The sequence below is a fragment of the Balaenoptera acutorostrata genome, chromosome 5 (genome assembly GCF_949987535.1).
Source record: "Balaenoptera acutorostrata chromosome 5, mBalAcu1.1, whole genome shotgun sequence".
In the NCBI taxonomy this organism is placed as follows: Eukaryota; Metazoa; Chordata; class Mammalia; order Artiodactyla; family Balaenopteridae; genus Balaenoptera; species Balaenoptera acutorostrata.
Window position 1 is genome coordinate 6,967,955 of NC_080068.1, and position 16,660 is coordinate 6,984,614.

General features: G+C 41.4%; 1 protein-coding gene across 1 annotated transcript in view; it reads right to left on the reverse strand.

Annotated features, from left to right (window-relative positions):
- The window catches only part of NAF1 (nuclear assembly factor 1 ribonucleoprotein), a 39,274-nt gene extending 23,008 nt beyond the window's left edge, over positions 1-16,266 (reverse strand). The window contains exons 1-2 of the mRNA XM_057547383.1: positions 15,865-16,266; positions 13,247-13,415 (exon numbers count right to left, since the gene is read on the reverse strand). Of these exons, the coding sequence (XP_057403366.1) occupies positions 13,247-13,415; positions 15,865-16,118 (423 nt within the window). The 5' untranslated portion in view covers positions 16,119-16,266. The remainder of the gene's footprint in view (positions 1-13,246; positions 13,416-15,864) is intronic.
- Between the last annotated feature and the right edge of the window lie 394 nt (positions 16,267-16,660).

Consider the following 16,660-nt stretch of genomic DNA (forward strand, 5'->3'; position numbering starts at 1 on the left):
AGAAATCTAAGAATAAAGCAGACCTTAGGCTTTCAATTAAATAAACAGAGCTTTCTATTCTTCATCTTTGCTAAATGATCACAACTGACTCTTCGAAGGAAGTTTTTCCTTAAGAAGGGCTTGAAAGTGCAAAGATCTTATTAATGGCATGTTGGGGTTAAGTTTGAGAGAAAAAAGGTAACTTTTGGAGAAATGTTAGAAAAGACAGGAAAACCTAAATTATACAGTGCATTGCAGATGAGCGTATCTTGGGTAATCATCTTCCTCTATGGGAACTCAAATCGAGGTTTTTAACAAAACCACTTAACCAGAGCAAAAGCATAACTTTCTTCTGCGGATGCTACCTGCCGATCAAGGAGTAGTTATGAAAAGCCACATGGAGGGTCTCAGCCAACTCAATGCAGAAGACGTACCTCTGTCCGGTTAGCCTGGCCTGTGTGTTGAAGGAAGTGACTGTGTTTTATATGTCGGAATTGTCCTGAGTACTTTTAAGGAGAGGACGACCGCTTGTCATTTTATGATATTAAATATGAAAAGCCTTTTCTTGGCAAAGCCGTGGTTTGAAAATGCCCCATGTGTGTATCAGAATAGAGAAGGGAGTTCAGTTGTTAGAACAAACTGGTCAATGTGGCGTGGAACAGCCTTGTTTAAGAAGCTCTTAGCTAAAGAAACCCCGCACCCTACGAAATATGAGACCGGAGGACTATAATGCTGGGGGCTGCAGGCAGGAGGCTTTAATGATAGAGGGCAACGTGACAGGCATCTCACAAGGACGCTGGCTCCGCGAGTGGCACCTCCTACAAGAGGCGAACGGCATCTTCTAAGGCGGCAGCACAGTGATGCAATCTGCCCCGCTGCCTCACCAAATTATAGTAAGGTCTAGAGCAACAACTTTCCTTCCTTCTGGACTGCGATAAAGCCCGCTGGTTAAGTAAAGCCAGGACTGCGTAGGCAGAGGAAAGGAAGAAAAGAGGATGTGCTGTTAGATCTTTTATGAAAACCTCTGAACTGGGCAGGAGGGCAGATTGTATGCCGTTAACACTTAGGACACAAAATCAGCACTATTCTCAAATAAATAAATGCCATTTGACCACAAAATGGAAGGCTCCTTGTTTTGTGTGTTCTATTAGGAGGAATTTAAGGCCCATGCACTATAATTATAATTATGTTTTGGTACAAACCTAAACTCTGGTACTATTTTGATCTTTTTTAACTTTAAAGTACAAAAGTTATACATGTCCCTGTTTTTTTAAAAATAAAAACTGAAGTAGTATAGAAGGATACGAAGTAAAAAGCAAAAATTCCCCGCACCCTATTCCTTTCAACCTTCCAATTCCTCTCCATAGATAGCTGTTAACAGTCTTTCAAATACACTTACTAGACGGACACAAACTTAACATTTAACTTTGATATGTTTCACTTAACTAAAATACCCACATTGTAATATAAGCTATCCTTTTTATCTATTATATCTTCCACATCTTTCTACACCAAAACATAAGTATCTATTTTATTTAAACACTCTTAGTGTTCCACTGTATAGATGTCCTATAATTAGTATACCAATCACCTGATACAACACTTATCTGCAGTTTTAATTTTTATCATTACACAAAATGATACAATGAATGTTCTTTAAAACATATCTTTGTGTAACTCCTATGATAAATTCTTCTGAGTGGAACTGCTAGATCCAAAGGTATAAACATTTTTAATTTTGACAGAAACTGCTAAATTTCTTTTCAAAAAGGTTACATCAATTCACACTTCCATGAATGATATATGAGAGATTTTCCTACATCCTTGCCATCACTGAGAAGCAAACTTTAAATCTTTGCCCATCTGATAGGTCTAAAACAGTATCTTGCCTTAACTTGAATTTCTTCATTAATCAGGACGACATGTTTCCTGGCTACCTGAGTGTGTTTATGAATTGCTTGTATACTTTATACACATTTCTTTTGGAAGGTTTATCTTTTTATCAATTTATAAGAAAACTTTGGGTTTTTAAGAAAATTTGCTCTTTATCAACTACGTAGCAAATATCCACTCCCTTACCTCTCACCATGTTTTTTAGCATTTAAGTTGTTTACTAAACTCTGGCATTTGACTACATCAAATACATCAATCTTTTCATTTTTTCGATTTCAAAACTCGTGTCACATTTAGAAAGACCTTCCCTATACTAAGATGACTTTTAAAATTCACTGATACTTTCATCGCTTCTCTAGTTTCACATTTTAAAATTGTCTGAACACAAGAAAACACCATGCTGAAATTTATGTCTAGTGATTTTCTTGTGTATTCACTGTATTACCATATTTTCAAAAAAAATAAGTCCCCCTCCTCCTTTTCAATATTAGTATATCGCAGTTTTCAAATGACACTGGTTGGTATGACCACAATTCAGTTGTGATGATAGTGAGCATGATGTCTGACTATTAGGAATGTTTCAAATGTTAAGCATAAAAATGCAATTTGATTAGAACTTTTTATAAGGTTAAGAAAAGTATTCACCTATTCCTATTTGTGTGTGTTTGGTTTTTTTCAATCAGAAATGACTGCTGACCTTTACCAAATGCCCCTTCATCATCTTTTGATACCATCACCACATAATTTACTGTAAGTTGGGCAGGTCAGACTACAGGGTCTAATGGAGTCCTGATGTCCTGCTCTAAAGACATCTATGAGACATCCAGCACGAAGGGAGACAAGTGAAGGTAAACAAAGCCAGAATATCTGTAGTGAGGCAGGGTCTCACACCTGTGGTCAAAACACAGTCTGGGAGGCTCCCTTAACTCCTGTTACTACCCTGTTTCAAACCTATGTATTAACAGAACAAAAAGTTTTGCCTACAAATTGGGAGGATCTCTGATCTCATGTAGAACCAAAACTTAGAACACAGACACCACACTTCTAATTCCAATTCAGCGACCCCAGTACTCTGTAACGTGGGAATGCATGCATAGTTTTCTGAGATTCCTAAAAAAGGCCAATGAAGGCATCAAATTGCTTCTTGATGGTAAAAGACCCTACCTATAAAAGTGATATGCATGATGTCTCTATACCAAATGCTCTGCAGAACACAAAAGGTATATAAAGAACCAAATATTATACATATAACTTGTTAAGAGAAAATGAAATCAGCCTAGTACAATTCCAGGTGGAGATCAAGAAGTAAAACCAGCCTTGTATAATTCCAGGTTAAGAGCCTGTCCTGGAGCCTTCGAGAGTCCAGTTAAGTCAAGCAGTATATTTGCTTTGGAAATAGCATTTTGGGGACTGAATCAAGGGAGAAAAGAGATATTAGTTCCTCTTAAACGAGCATGCTAGGAGAGAAGAAGGATAAAGGGGGGGAAAAACGTCTCCCAAACTCCCTCAACAATTCATCCAAGGGATGTGCTTTCCATGAAGATTTTTGGCAGGTTTGAAGGCAGAACTTTAGAAGGTTCAAAGGGAAAGTTTCTGGACTGCAATGTCAGACCATTAATACAAGATCTGGTTGTGATATGTAGATGTCACAAGTTACCTTATCTACTAATCTAAAGAACTACTAATCTAAAGAACTGCACCACCACCAAGCCTAGTCACTCCTCACCAAATTATCCTGTGGCTTTGCGCTCTTGTAAATACATTACTGTCTAACATACTATTTGTTTACCTGCTTAAAGTCTTTCTCTAACTAGACAATAAATCCATCAACAGCTAGGTACCAGGTCTGCCTTGCTTGTTGCTATAGCAGGAACAATGACTAGCACATAGTAGGTGCTCAGTATAAATTTATTAAATGAGTCGGCTTAGCTCATCAGTCCAAGCTAAAAAAAAAATCTCAGAAGAGGTCGCAGACTTTTTCAGTCAGAGCAGAAATCAGATAATGAAAACACAATTCTTAAAATTCAAAAGAGAATCCTTAAGGAATGAAAAGGACCTCAACCCGACCTTCTCAAAAACAAATTAAAGGGCTTCCCTGGTGGCGCAGTGATTAAGAATCCGCCTGCCAATGCAGGGGACACGGGTTCGAGCCCTGGTCTGGGAAGATCCCACATGCCGCGGAGCAGCTGGGCCCGTGGCCACAATTACTGAGCCTGCGCATCTGGAGCCTGTGCTCCGCAACAAGAGAGGCCGCGACAGTGAGAGGCCCGCGCACCGCGATGAAGAGTGGCCCCCACTTGCCACAACTAGAGAAAGCCCTCGCACAGAAACGAAGACCCAACACAGCCATAAATAAATAAATAAATAAAATTAAAAAAAAAAAAAAGTTAGTTTAAAAAAAACAAATTAAAAAAAAAAAAAAACAAAAAAAAACAAATTAAAAAAGGCAGGCTTCCAATTAAGCTTCACTGCCCAGGACTGGCGCACAGATACCTCAGCTTTGCAGCAGCAAACATTACTACAGCCATTAGACTAACACCTGGCCCCCTGATAACACAGAAGCTGACCCGGTAAGATAATGAATGAATCTGCTCTGCCTCATCATCTCCTTCAAACAAAAATCAAGCACTCTGCTTTTCCACGAGTGGAGGGAGGATGTGTACGTGTGACAGAAATGAGGAGAAACACAGACACACTCCAATAACCAAGAAAAGGGGCCAGAACACATGTTCAAGGACACTACTGCCTTGACAGTACACAGGATAAAAAGAATCAGAAATAAGAGGCGCAACGATACACTAAACAACTGAAGGAAGAGCTGATGAGGGACATCTGGACCCTTCTTCATCATATAAACAAAATCAAGTGCAATGAAAACAAAAGACTAGAAGGCTATTTACAGCCAGCGAGGAAGATTAAAGTATGAGCCGAGTTTACCTACAACCCCCATGGAAAGATTAATGAGCGAGTAGAAAAGCCTCCTTCTATTCTGCTTATCCAATACAAGACACTAATTACATTTGATTATTTAAATTTAATTAATTAAAATTAAATAAAATTTACACTGCAGTCTTCAGTCACACTGGCCACATGCAAGTGCTCTGTAGCTATGGTATGAAGACAGGGTCACCGTAGGACATTTCCATCGCTGCAGGAAGATCTACTGCACAGCACTGCCTTACACTCTCACACAATCAAAGAGCCCTCCATTACTAAATATATACCCAGGTAGAGGAGGACCAATCTATTTTCGGCCATTAGTACAAGTATAATTTTAAGGCCATGTTATAACATCACGCACCATATTAGGTCTTAATGCTAACCTGAATACTCCACTGGCAGAAATGAAGGTGTGTGATAAATCTGTCGTCATCATTGTTATTTGTTATTTTCCAAAATTAAAAAGAAACTAACAACCTGTTTTGGATGTACAGTATCTGCAACTAGATATAAATATCTATGCACTCATTTAAGTAAAATTAATATTATCTTTATTGATCCAAAATCAAAGAGTAAAAATAGTTTTTATGGATATATTTATTCAAAATGTCTACATGTAATGACAAACGTAACAACAAAGAGCAGACAAGGAAAGGAAGAAAAGTATTTTACTCGCATCATCAGGCAAAGAAAAAAAAGTCACAGTATTTGGCAAATGACCTCCTGAAATTCAGCATACTAAAGAAATCCAATCCTCTCCTCTGACACACTCTACACCTCCAAGTCAAAGGCTTTCTTAAAAGGCAATGTAGGGTTTCTTACAGCAATGTAGAAAAGCGTAAGTTAGATGACAGAATCATCCTTTACCATGACAAATTATCCTATGTTATTCAGAAACCAAATACTCAGGAAGTTCAAATGATCAAATTCCAGTGTTGCTAAGCAGGCCTCCACAACAGTGACTAAAAACAGAGCTGACTGGAATCCACCTGATGCTAGTTCTGGATCTGCTCCTCTCCACTCACTACTTCAGGCTTCTTATCTATAAATAGTGAGAAACTAAGCAAAAAAAGTTCTGAATAATTCATACGAGTGATTAACAATACAATTTTTAAAAATGTTTAACAGCATGCAATCAAAAAGACAGAACACTAATACAGAAATTACACACCAGACTTGAACAAAGTTACTCTGATTCTGGAGAACAGATGCTCACAGCTATGGCATTAAAGAAATGCAAGGTCCTAACCACACTTCTCAAGCAAGCGTGAAAGATCAACCATTGTCTATCAGAAGAATATGATTATATTCTGATTCTCGGACATCTTTATGGCCTACATGGTTGCTCAGTTAAACAAAATATTCAAATGAGAAGCACTGAACATTAAAAATCCACCCTATTAAAAATTAAACTGTAGACACACCAGTCAAAAAACGGTGCCTAAAACTTCCAGCACAAAAACGGAAGGAGCTAATGGGTCAAAGATGGCTCTCCGAGGGCTTCCCTGGTGGCGCAGTGGTTGAGCATCTGCCTGCCAATGCAGGGGACATGGGTTCGAGCCCTGGTCTGGGAAGATCCCACAGGCCACGGAGCAACTAGGCCCGTGAGCCACAATTTCTGAGCCTGCGCGTCTGGAGCCTGTGCTCCGCAACAAGAGAGGCCGCGATAGTGAGAGGCCCGTGCACCGCGATGAAGAGTGGCCCCTGCTTGCCACAACTAGAGAAAGCTCTCGCCCAGAAACGAAGACCCAACACAGCCAAAAATAAAAAAAAATAATAAAAAAAAAGTCACAAACTGCTATTTAAAAAAAAAAAAAAGGCCCTCCGAGAAGACAGTCATACCTTACAATGGTCTTGACTTCCCTAGCTCTATGAAGACTTATCATTGGGGTAGGGGGAAAAAATCAGTAATTTATGATCTTTTGAGGTAAAATTACCTAAAGAACCTTGATTTGGGTTTTCACTCACAAATACAGAAAAAGGGCAGCAGAAAGTGGGAAAGGAACCAAACATTCCAAATGGCAACAAATCCTTTCGGTGCCAGTTTGGGGAGAACTTTAAAAAGTGAGGAAAGTGGAATGAAGTTATCTGACCACTTTCTCATGTTACCCAAGAATAGAGGACATGCATGTGGAGGCCAATTACCTGATGCTATTAGGTGAGCCTTCACTTTTCAGATATGGTTGGAAAGTAGGATCCAATCTCTGAAGTACTGAGAGCCATGATTGGAAACTTTTTTTTCCTATAGCTGGTAAAACATATTGGAAAAAAGAATGGATTAGGTCTCTACACTGTGAGTCAACGAGGACCTCATATAACATTTACTCGAATTCATCACCTTCTCCAGGGAAAGTACTTTTACGACATTCCATGGAACTCAGCTACTCCTTTAGCCATCACCAACAAGCATTAATTTGCCCTCATCAATTACCCTATCATACATGACACTAGATTCACATTAGCCCATTAAATATTTTCACCTAAAGTTGAAAGTGAACACTTTTTTGAAATGTCTTTATATTCTCCTTTTTTTAATAAACTACAATGTTCTCATCCCATCTTTCTCTAAAATTACTGTCACAAAAACAAAGCTCATAAGAATACCCTCGAAAGTTAGCTGGCATAAATATAAAAGTAAAATAAAATCATAATCCATCTCCATAAGAAAAAACCTTCAACGATGAATATAACCCTAAGCATTATCTTTGATGTTAACTGAGGAGTCCATACCTCACGCAGTCTAAGACACTGACTTTATGTACCACAAAATTAAAAGCACTGCCAAAAAACTGTGAAGCTAATCACTGCCATCAATTATTAGTCCCAACTTTTCAGAAGTGTGAAAAGGTTAAAAAGTGTCCATTTTAGAATTGACAACATTCCCATGGATGATGAGTAAACAAAGAAACTTTCCCTGAGCTCCTACAATGTAACCCACTGGGGACACAACTCTGCTGCGACAGGCTCGGTCCTTCCACTGGGAAATTTCCTATTCCGCTCACCCGTCCGTCTCTATGGAGATCCTATCCACCTTTCGACCTAAGGTCCAGCCACGATGCCTTCCCTGACCACCGCGCCGCAAGTCACCTCCCCTTCCACTCGGCCCTTCGGCTTCCTGTACCTGGCACAATTCACTGGGCTTTCCGTCGTTAACTCCGTTGTTATGCTGCTTTCAGCCAACTGTGTATGCTCACTCTCTAGGTGGAGTCTTCTTTACAGACATTTGTCTTTATTCTCTAAAACAATCACAACTCACTTGTTAAATCTACTGGGGATGGAGAAAGCTAATAAATGGAATGTTTCTGTGTAATAATGATCATATACATGTACGTACACAGGGTATATATATATGGATACTCTACTGAATAAATCAGTATTCAGGATTATTTGTGCTTCATACAAGCTTTACTGAAATAACTGTGCAATGAAGCACAAAAATCTTAATTTTTTAAAAAATCTGAGCACTGTTTTTAAAAAGCACCAAGTATTAATGAAAACCTATCTCCTTTCAAGTATATAAGCCATTTCTTAAATATCAGGTATTTTGAGAATGTTAATAAGTGCCATCAGTATTCTAAGATATGATATAATAATTCCAGATATACTAAAGTCGTAAAAAGCTGAAGTTGAACAAGGCCTGCATTTAGGACAAAACTCATAAACCAAGTTAGGCCCTGAAAACACCACATTCAATCAACGATTATTAACTGTAGAACAAGGTGCAATACAATTTCAAGATGGTGGGAAGTCAAAAACTGTGAAATAATCCACTGTAACTTCTGACCACTTGAGGTGGCCCACGTATGTCCATATCCTCATGTTAGGATAAGGGTCTGCACTGCCAGAATCAGAAACAGAAGAAGTGTACTCACCCTAACTACAACTACAAGGGTCAACCTAATTATATTGCATTTGTATGTTACCTATATTATACTGTATATTGTACATACACATATACTGCATTTGTATATTGCCTATATACTGTATATTGTAAATTACATACCATATATTGTGTATATATATGGTATATATACAACATACTGTATACAATATACAGTATAATATAGGCAGTCTCTAACTTATGAAGGTAAATTTACCAAGAACTGCCTACAAGCATTAAGTTTTTTTCTTGGTCACGTTATATTACATGTATAAATACACGTTATCTATATTGCGGTATTATCCATGTTTTATCCCCAAAAGCACTGTGATCATAATTTTAAAGTATTATGTAAAAACTTCAGGTTTTCAATAGGCACTAATTTATACAATTCATTTCTGATTAAGACTTTTCAATGTCCCAATCCCATAAATGTCCTTATGATTCTAAATTTTAATTACACCAGATTTATTTGAAAGAACAGTTGAGAGCATAAATTGATGAGAAAGTTCTTCAAATAGAACCTAATTTTCCAATTCATCGAAACACTGAATAAACCCTATGTGGTTTAATGTAGTTCCAAAACTGTAATATGCATGCTGCTTTACATTTACTGTAGGTTATATATTAATACAAACCTCCTCAGCATTAAAGGGTTTATGTTTTAAAAGAATGATTCCACTTGGTTAACTTTAAGTCATATATTACATAATTGTGACATTAAGAAAAGAGCCAATTAAGACTATTCTCCTTTCCAATGCCTCTACGGCTGACCAATCCCTCATTTTTCCTCTTCCTCTCATCTTTTTTTAAAACAAGTTATAACCACATCTTGTCATCCCAAGGGATTGTTGCAACTGTTTAATTCTAGTGCCAGAACTACTGAGCCTGCACTCTAGAGCCCACGTGCCACAACTACTGAAGCCTGCATGCCACAACTACGGAAGCCCGCGCACCTAGAGCCAGCACTCCGCAACAAGAGAAGCCACTGCAGTGAGAAGCCCGCATACCACAACGAAGAGCCCCCGCTCGCCGCAACTAGAGAAAGCCTGCATGCAGCAACGAAGACCCAACGCAGCCAAAAGTAAAATAAATAAAATAAATTAAAATTTTTTTAAAAAAGCAACTGTTTAATTCTAAAAGAACAATCTCGAGGTTACCTTACTGTAGCTCCCACATTCTTACAATGAGAGATCCGCAATAGCTAGTAGGTAGATCACCAGGACCTAACTTTGCAACAATGGAAAAGATTTAAAAAGCTAGACCCAGGAAGGCAACATTCCTGTTTGACAAACAGGCTAAATGGAGATAAAAATTAAGCTCAGCATGCCTGAACAACAATAGCAAAGAGCCTAGAATATGAGATACTTCATAAAGAGGTAGGACGTAAAACCGGGCTAAACTGGGCATGTCTATGTTCTAAAGGTCTCAACGATCCAGCACAAACTCTGGAACTGGTATTAACTGCTTGGCCCATTTTAATTTATGTATGCCTTTTGGCAAAGGCAACACAGAATATTTCCCTCATCTTCTTCAGAATTTCATTAGGAAATTAAATTAATAGACTGCACAGAGCAAACAGTCCTGCTGCACAACCCCTGCTGCCTAAGACGACACACACCAGTAGACCTGAACAAACGGCACGTTCAATACCAGCCAGAGCTAGTTGTAACAAAGGAGGCGATGCTTCCCAAGAAGCGCGGACTGTCATCTTCCAAAAAGAGAAATCTAAGCTAAGTCACAGGACTGTCCCAAAAGTCAGGAAAGAATATGGCACTAATAGCCAGTTCGTGGAGAAGTTTAAAGTAGAAGACAGCAAATGTACAGCCAGGAACAAGAAAAGAAATGCATGTGTAAGCTAGAATTAAAAAGATGAATCTACAGGTAAACAGAAGAAGTGAGTCAGGCAACAGTAATGTGACACTCAGAACGATGACAGTCCCAAGAAGCTAACAAAAGAAACAGCGCGGCCATCCGCAAGAGCTGGCTTGGCACCCGACGGCTCTCCTATCCAAGTAAGTGTCCAACAGGTCCCCCTCCTCCTGATGCAATCTGAGGGTCTCTGCTGCAGCCACGAGAGTCCAATGTAAGTCACGTGATTAACTGCTCCCAAGTATCATCATCTCCCTCTTCCCCGCCACAGAAGGTAAACACTATTACTGACGAACAGCAACTCCGTCTGAAGTGTTCTAAGCCTCCCTTTCCTGTGACCGAGAACCCATTCCTTGCGGTTTGCATGGGGCTGAAAACACCCACCCAGCCCCCGCCCTCTTCAAAGCCCACTCGCTTTCACGCTTCCTTTCTCTCACCTGGCTCTCACACGCTCCTGCCCTCCCACTTGCCCGTGTGCCTTCTCTCAAGCACACACTTTCCTACACACTCTCCACAAGGGCAGCAGTGACTAGGTAACTCAGGTCCAGGCAATCCCAACACCCATCTCACTACACTCAAGTATTTGTTCAGGCCTGAGTACCGAGCCCCCGGTAAAGCAGCACAAGTTCTCTCCGTGGCTTTCATCCAGGAGTACCAGTGGCCAAGCCGCCAGCCCCGCGCAGAAACACCTACTGAGCAACAGAGAAGGAGCAGAGCCCTAAAGATACTGAGCACCTGTGGCCACGCCATCCTTGGTGTTCAGGGTCGAGTCATTCTCGTCCCTCGAACTTCAGAGCTGAGGTCCTGAAGAAGTCCTCAGACACTCTTTCAGACCCTAAGTCAAAAAGATTTAGGGCAGACCAGAGAACGCATTCCTGCACCTAGCTCTGGCACCAGAGTCGCCTAAAAGACTAGGAACTTCTAGTACACTTACTTCCTAATCGGGAAAATATAAAGTAAACAGCTAGTTAAGAATCCAAAATTTAAAAATAAAGACTATGATTGCCCCTTCCATCCTTCCCAAAGATCCTTCAGAACTGGCACAAAAAGGAACAGAGCAGCACAGTATTCCAAGTTTTAAAAGCTAACATACTTTCCCAGCAAAAATGCAATCTTCTGATATGAGCCAAGCATACACTCACAATTCAACAGCACTTCCAGCAATTGACTGTATTTGTCTCTGCTTCATTTACTATCTCTGTCTCTCCAGTAGGTACTATGAGAGCAGAAAGGGGATGGGTCTTGTTTACAGCACTTGGCATATGGCAGGTGTGCTGTAATAGTTTAAAAGTGGGTGAATGTAAGATGCCTGTTCACTCACCCATTCTACAGTCACATATTACCGTTGACTGAGAACCCAACACCCGAAAAGCACTCTGCTGGGCACTAAGGGAACCGCGAAGATCAGGTCTGAACTCAGTCCTCAAGAACGTGGTTCCTGGCCTCTATGGACATAGACCCTTTTTGACTTTCTGATGAAAATATGAGCACTCTATCCCGAAAAATACCTAAGTATATTGCCTAATATTTTGCACTAAATTCCAAGGGAAAAATTCAGATCTAGTAAGATAAATAAGAAAATGAAACACATACATAAATCAAAGTACTGTGGTCCTTTATTTGTTGATTCTTATACTCTAAGAGAGAACTTAAATAGAAAGGTGATCAAGATACAGGGAAAAGATCAAATTTCCCAATACTTTCAGAAAATAGACATAAGTTGGGAGAGCCTTTGTGTAAAAAGACCACTGAGAGAGATCAATGTCTATAGTAGGAAAATATAAATCAATGACGAATTTGCATACAAATCCAAGGGTTCTCAATACATGAGGTGTTGAGACAGGAAATTTCTTATTACAAGTAGAGAAAAAGGAAATAATATCGATTGAATACAGTCATGAAAAGGTGCCTGAATGACTCTAAGCTTTAAAAATTTTTTTCAAATCTTGCTTTACTACTTCATTGATTTAAGTACTATATCATTACAGTTAGTGATCATTAAGGTTTTTAAAAGCTTTAATAGTAACTACAGTACACGTGGGAGTGGGGAGAATAAACATGTGGCAATATCCTGTGAAATTCTGAGAAGACTTTCCTCTTGGATCATAAGGTTTCATTCAACCAGACTACCATCAACCTCCTAGTAACAGCTTAGAAGAAAATAACCATGCAAGAGTTAAAATTTATAGACCAAACCTATCAAATGTCAATACCAATCCACAATAAACAAGTTTTTTCCAACTGTAATAATGAAAACACTGCAAAAACTTCAAGTAAATATAAATCCTCAAAAGTGCAACTGATCTAATTTCACTATTTCTCTAAATGCAGTCGATGAAAAAAATAATTTCAATTGCTACTGAGCAAAATTTTCTGAGTTGTAGACCAAAAAATAAAAAATCTTTACACTCTTTAGGGAAGATAAAAAATGAAAAGCAGCAAGCCAAACTGGATGCCCAGCACAACTATCAAATGTTAGCGTTGGAAGCAACCTGAGAAATTATTCAGATCAATACTTTCTTTTACTTAAGAAAGCCAAGGCATGGCAAAGGTATGACCAATAAAAGCTGAGAAAGGTATTCAAATTTATGGAGCAGATATAGGCCAAATGAGATCAATACTGGTACCATAAAATATTTTAGAACATGCAAATTAAGTTCAGTAACAAATCTGAGTACTTACACTAAGAAGTAACTCATCTTTTGTTTTAAGAGGAAAATTCTTATTTTCCTTCTCAACTTGTAAATCATCGTCTCCATCCGACAGCACTGCAGGGAGGGATATAGGAGACGAAGACGATGAGGAGGAGGATGAGGAAGAAGAGGAGCTTGAACTATCGGAATCTGTTTCACTGTAGAGAAGAAAACATTGAAAACAGTACAAAAGCATTATTATGAGGGTATCAAAATACGATTATTCAACTAGGAAATATCTACTTTACTAGATGTTTATGGCTGCTGTTCAAAAGCTTAGCATTTCGAAACTGACTATGGTATCTGGAAAGCAGTCTTTAATCCTCTGATCACAAAATTCCTGCTGTAACCCAAACCCTCTTATTACAATTGTCTCACATGTCATGCAACAGTCTGAATATAATTAAGCATGTGACAAATCACTGACAGAACAGAATTCTGGGAAAGGCACCTCTCTTATTAGTCACCAAGGACCAAATCACAACTAAGCCAAGAGAGTTTCTTCTCAAGTCTTCAATTTGGAAACTCCTCAAAGTTACTAACCATGCTGAACACTGTTCTCTGAAATCTCCTTTAGCCCTCGACTTCCACAGCAATTCTCAGGGCCAGTGACTCTCCTCTTAAATTGTTTGCTGGTACCCACTTCAGCTCCTTGTATGTACTGTTCCTAAGAGTCCCGTCCTCATGTTCTCTTCTTTCTCTGGTACCCTTTCCATGGATAACCTCATCCACTCCAATGAGCTCAATCATTACCAATGTGCAGATAACTCCCAAATCTTCAGCCTTGATATCCCCAGGCTCCTCTCCTCATCTCTGGCTGCTTACCAGCAACTGTGGTATGAATGACCTATACATGTCTCACACTCACAAGTTAAAAGAAAAAAGTGCATTCTCCTTACTAAATCTGCTTCTGTCTTCGAGCTTCTACTTTTATTTCATTGTTTAGTCCTCAATCCAGTCACCAGAGGTAGAAACCCTGGAATCATTTCAAGCTATTGCATTCTCAGTCAACGATAAAACTGGTAAACGTGACTCCTATTCTGCTAGAAAAATCTGAATACAGAGTGTGTATTAGGTGATATTGAGGAATTAGGGTTCATTTTACTATGATTGATAATGACATGGTGGTTATGTAAAAAGTATTTCATCAGAGATGAATAGTAAAGAATTTACAGGTAAGGTGGCATGCTGTCTGAAACTTAACACTAACAGGTTAAAAAAAAAAAAAAGTTAGAAATGTTAGATAAAACAAAGTTAGCAAAGTATTGGAAAGTGTCAAGTTTGGTGATGAGTATATGTGCATTCATTGTATTACTCTCTGTACTTTGTGTGAGTTTGAAAACATCCATAATAAAAAGTCCAAGTAAGTTTTATCTGTAATCTGATGTTCGAATTTACATCTCCATACCAGAATTGTCCTCTGAACTCTAAGCTCACCATCCTACTGCTTACCTGACATCTCCAATTTGTTGTGAGGGAAACCTCAAATTAACTGTCCGAAGTTAACATTCCTGTGGGTCTACAGCCCCCATCCCAGTAAACAGCGCCACCATCCACCCAACTGATGCCTCTCTGACTCGGCCACTACGACATCTACTAGCGACCCAGATCAGGGAGATGTCAAAATATTCAACCCAAACATGGTCACGTCGTGGACTAAAAGCACATCTTTCCAGCTGCTTCCACACTAACCCTGCCCATTCTGCTTTCACTCTGGAGCCCAGTTCAATTCCTTCTCCACAGAGCAAAACATCAGGACGTTAACCTGAGCATGTCAATTGTCTGCTCAAAAATTCTTCAGTAGTTTCTCCACCACTTAGAATTGAAACTTTATCATGGCCAGAGGGTCCGACCGGGTTGGGTTCTCCTATTACTTTCGCAGTGCCTAGCTTGTTCCTTCGTGGTAATTTTCACCAGCTCATTGGCTGATTGGTATGTTTACTTTTATTTTTCGTCCCTCTCAGCAGAATGCAGGGCAGGGGTAGGATCTATTTTGTTCACCGGTACAGCGTCGCACAAGACACAAACACTTGTAGACGATGTGCAGCGTGATGTAGTGACGTCACGCCGAAGTCCCCTCCCTCCACAAAACTTTCATATTTAAAAGACACCGCGAGGGAGGGGGGAGGAGCCTCATAAAACCTACGGAGAGCCTGCAGTAAGAGTAAAATAACAATGTTTCGCTAATTTCATTAACAATTCCTCACCACAAGGCTTCTACGAACAAAACTGCCGGGACCCAACTTGTAAACACATAAAACCCTTCACCTGATGCTCCATTTATCCGGCTCCACAAGCAAGCGCGCCCACTAAACTGGATGGGGAAAAGTCGGCTCTGCCCCAAACTGTAAGCTACAACCACCAAGGACACGCCACACCGACTGGTCACGGGAACAACTCTGTATCCGCAGGTTTCCTATATTCTAGCTGAAAACGATACGGTGTACACAAGACCCCCAGACTTCGGGGACGAGGGGCCCTGACGGCGACGCTCAGGCCCCCAGCGCGATCCGCAGGGGGCGGCGAGGAACGCGCCCCGGCTCCCCGGGCCCTCCCGCTCCCCGAGCCCGCCCCGGGCCCCGCGCCCCGGACCGCCGGGCGCCCGACCTGTCCGAGTCGGAGTCCGAGTCCGAGTCCGACGTCTCCAGGCTGATCCCTCCGGGAGGCGGCTCCGGGAGCGACGGCGGGGCGAGCTGAGGCGGCTGCTCCCCCGCAAGGTCCGGGGCCCCCTCGTCCGCCCGCGGCGCTGCGACCGGAGCGGGGTCCGGAGCCGGCACGGCCAGACCTTGGTCAACCCCGACGCCGGCGCCACCGAATTTCAGGGTTTGCAGCTGAGCGGCGGCGGCCTCCACCACCTCCATGGCGCCGCGCTCCGGGGGCCCGCGCGGGGAGACACACCACCTCGGCGGCGGAGGCGACCACGAAGCGCTGGGCCGCTTCCCGCGCTGCTCGGGCAGCTGCACGCGGAACCGCACGCGGAGCCGTCCGGAGACGCGCCCCCGCCGTGCACGCAGCTGCACTTCCGGCAGCGCGTGACGTAACGCGACGCGACGGCGTGCCCTGGGGCGGGGCGGGCCGCGGGCCTTTGCAGCCTGGACCGCGGGGTCCGAAAGCCGCCGGATTCCCTGCGTCTGGGGAAGTGCGTCTCACTCCGCAAGGCGGGATGGAGAGACTTTCCTGCAGCAGCTGCTGCTGCTTCTGCTGCTGCGGGATCTGGGGCAATTCCGCGGAGGCGGAGACGGGAAGTAGGGATGACAGGACAGGGAGATGCCTGATGGGCCGAGACCGTGCACATCAGCAACTTGAGCCAGGAATCCTTGAGCAGGCACTTCTAGTAAACTTCCTTAAAGTTAAATGGAGTTCCAGCCGTGGATAGACAGCAAGCACGATGACCATCCGTCTC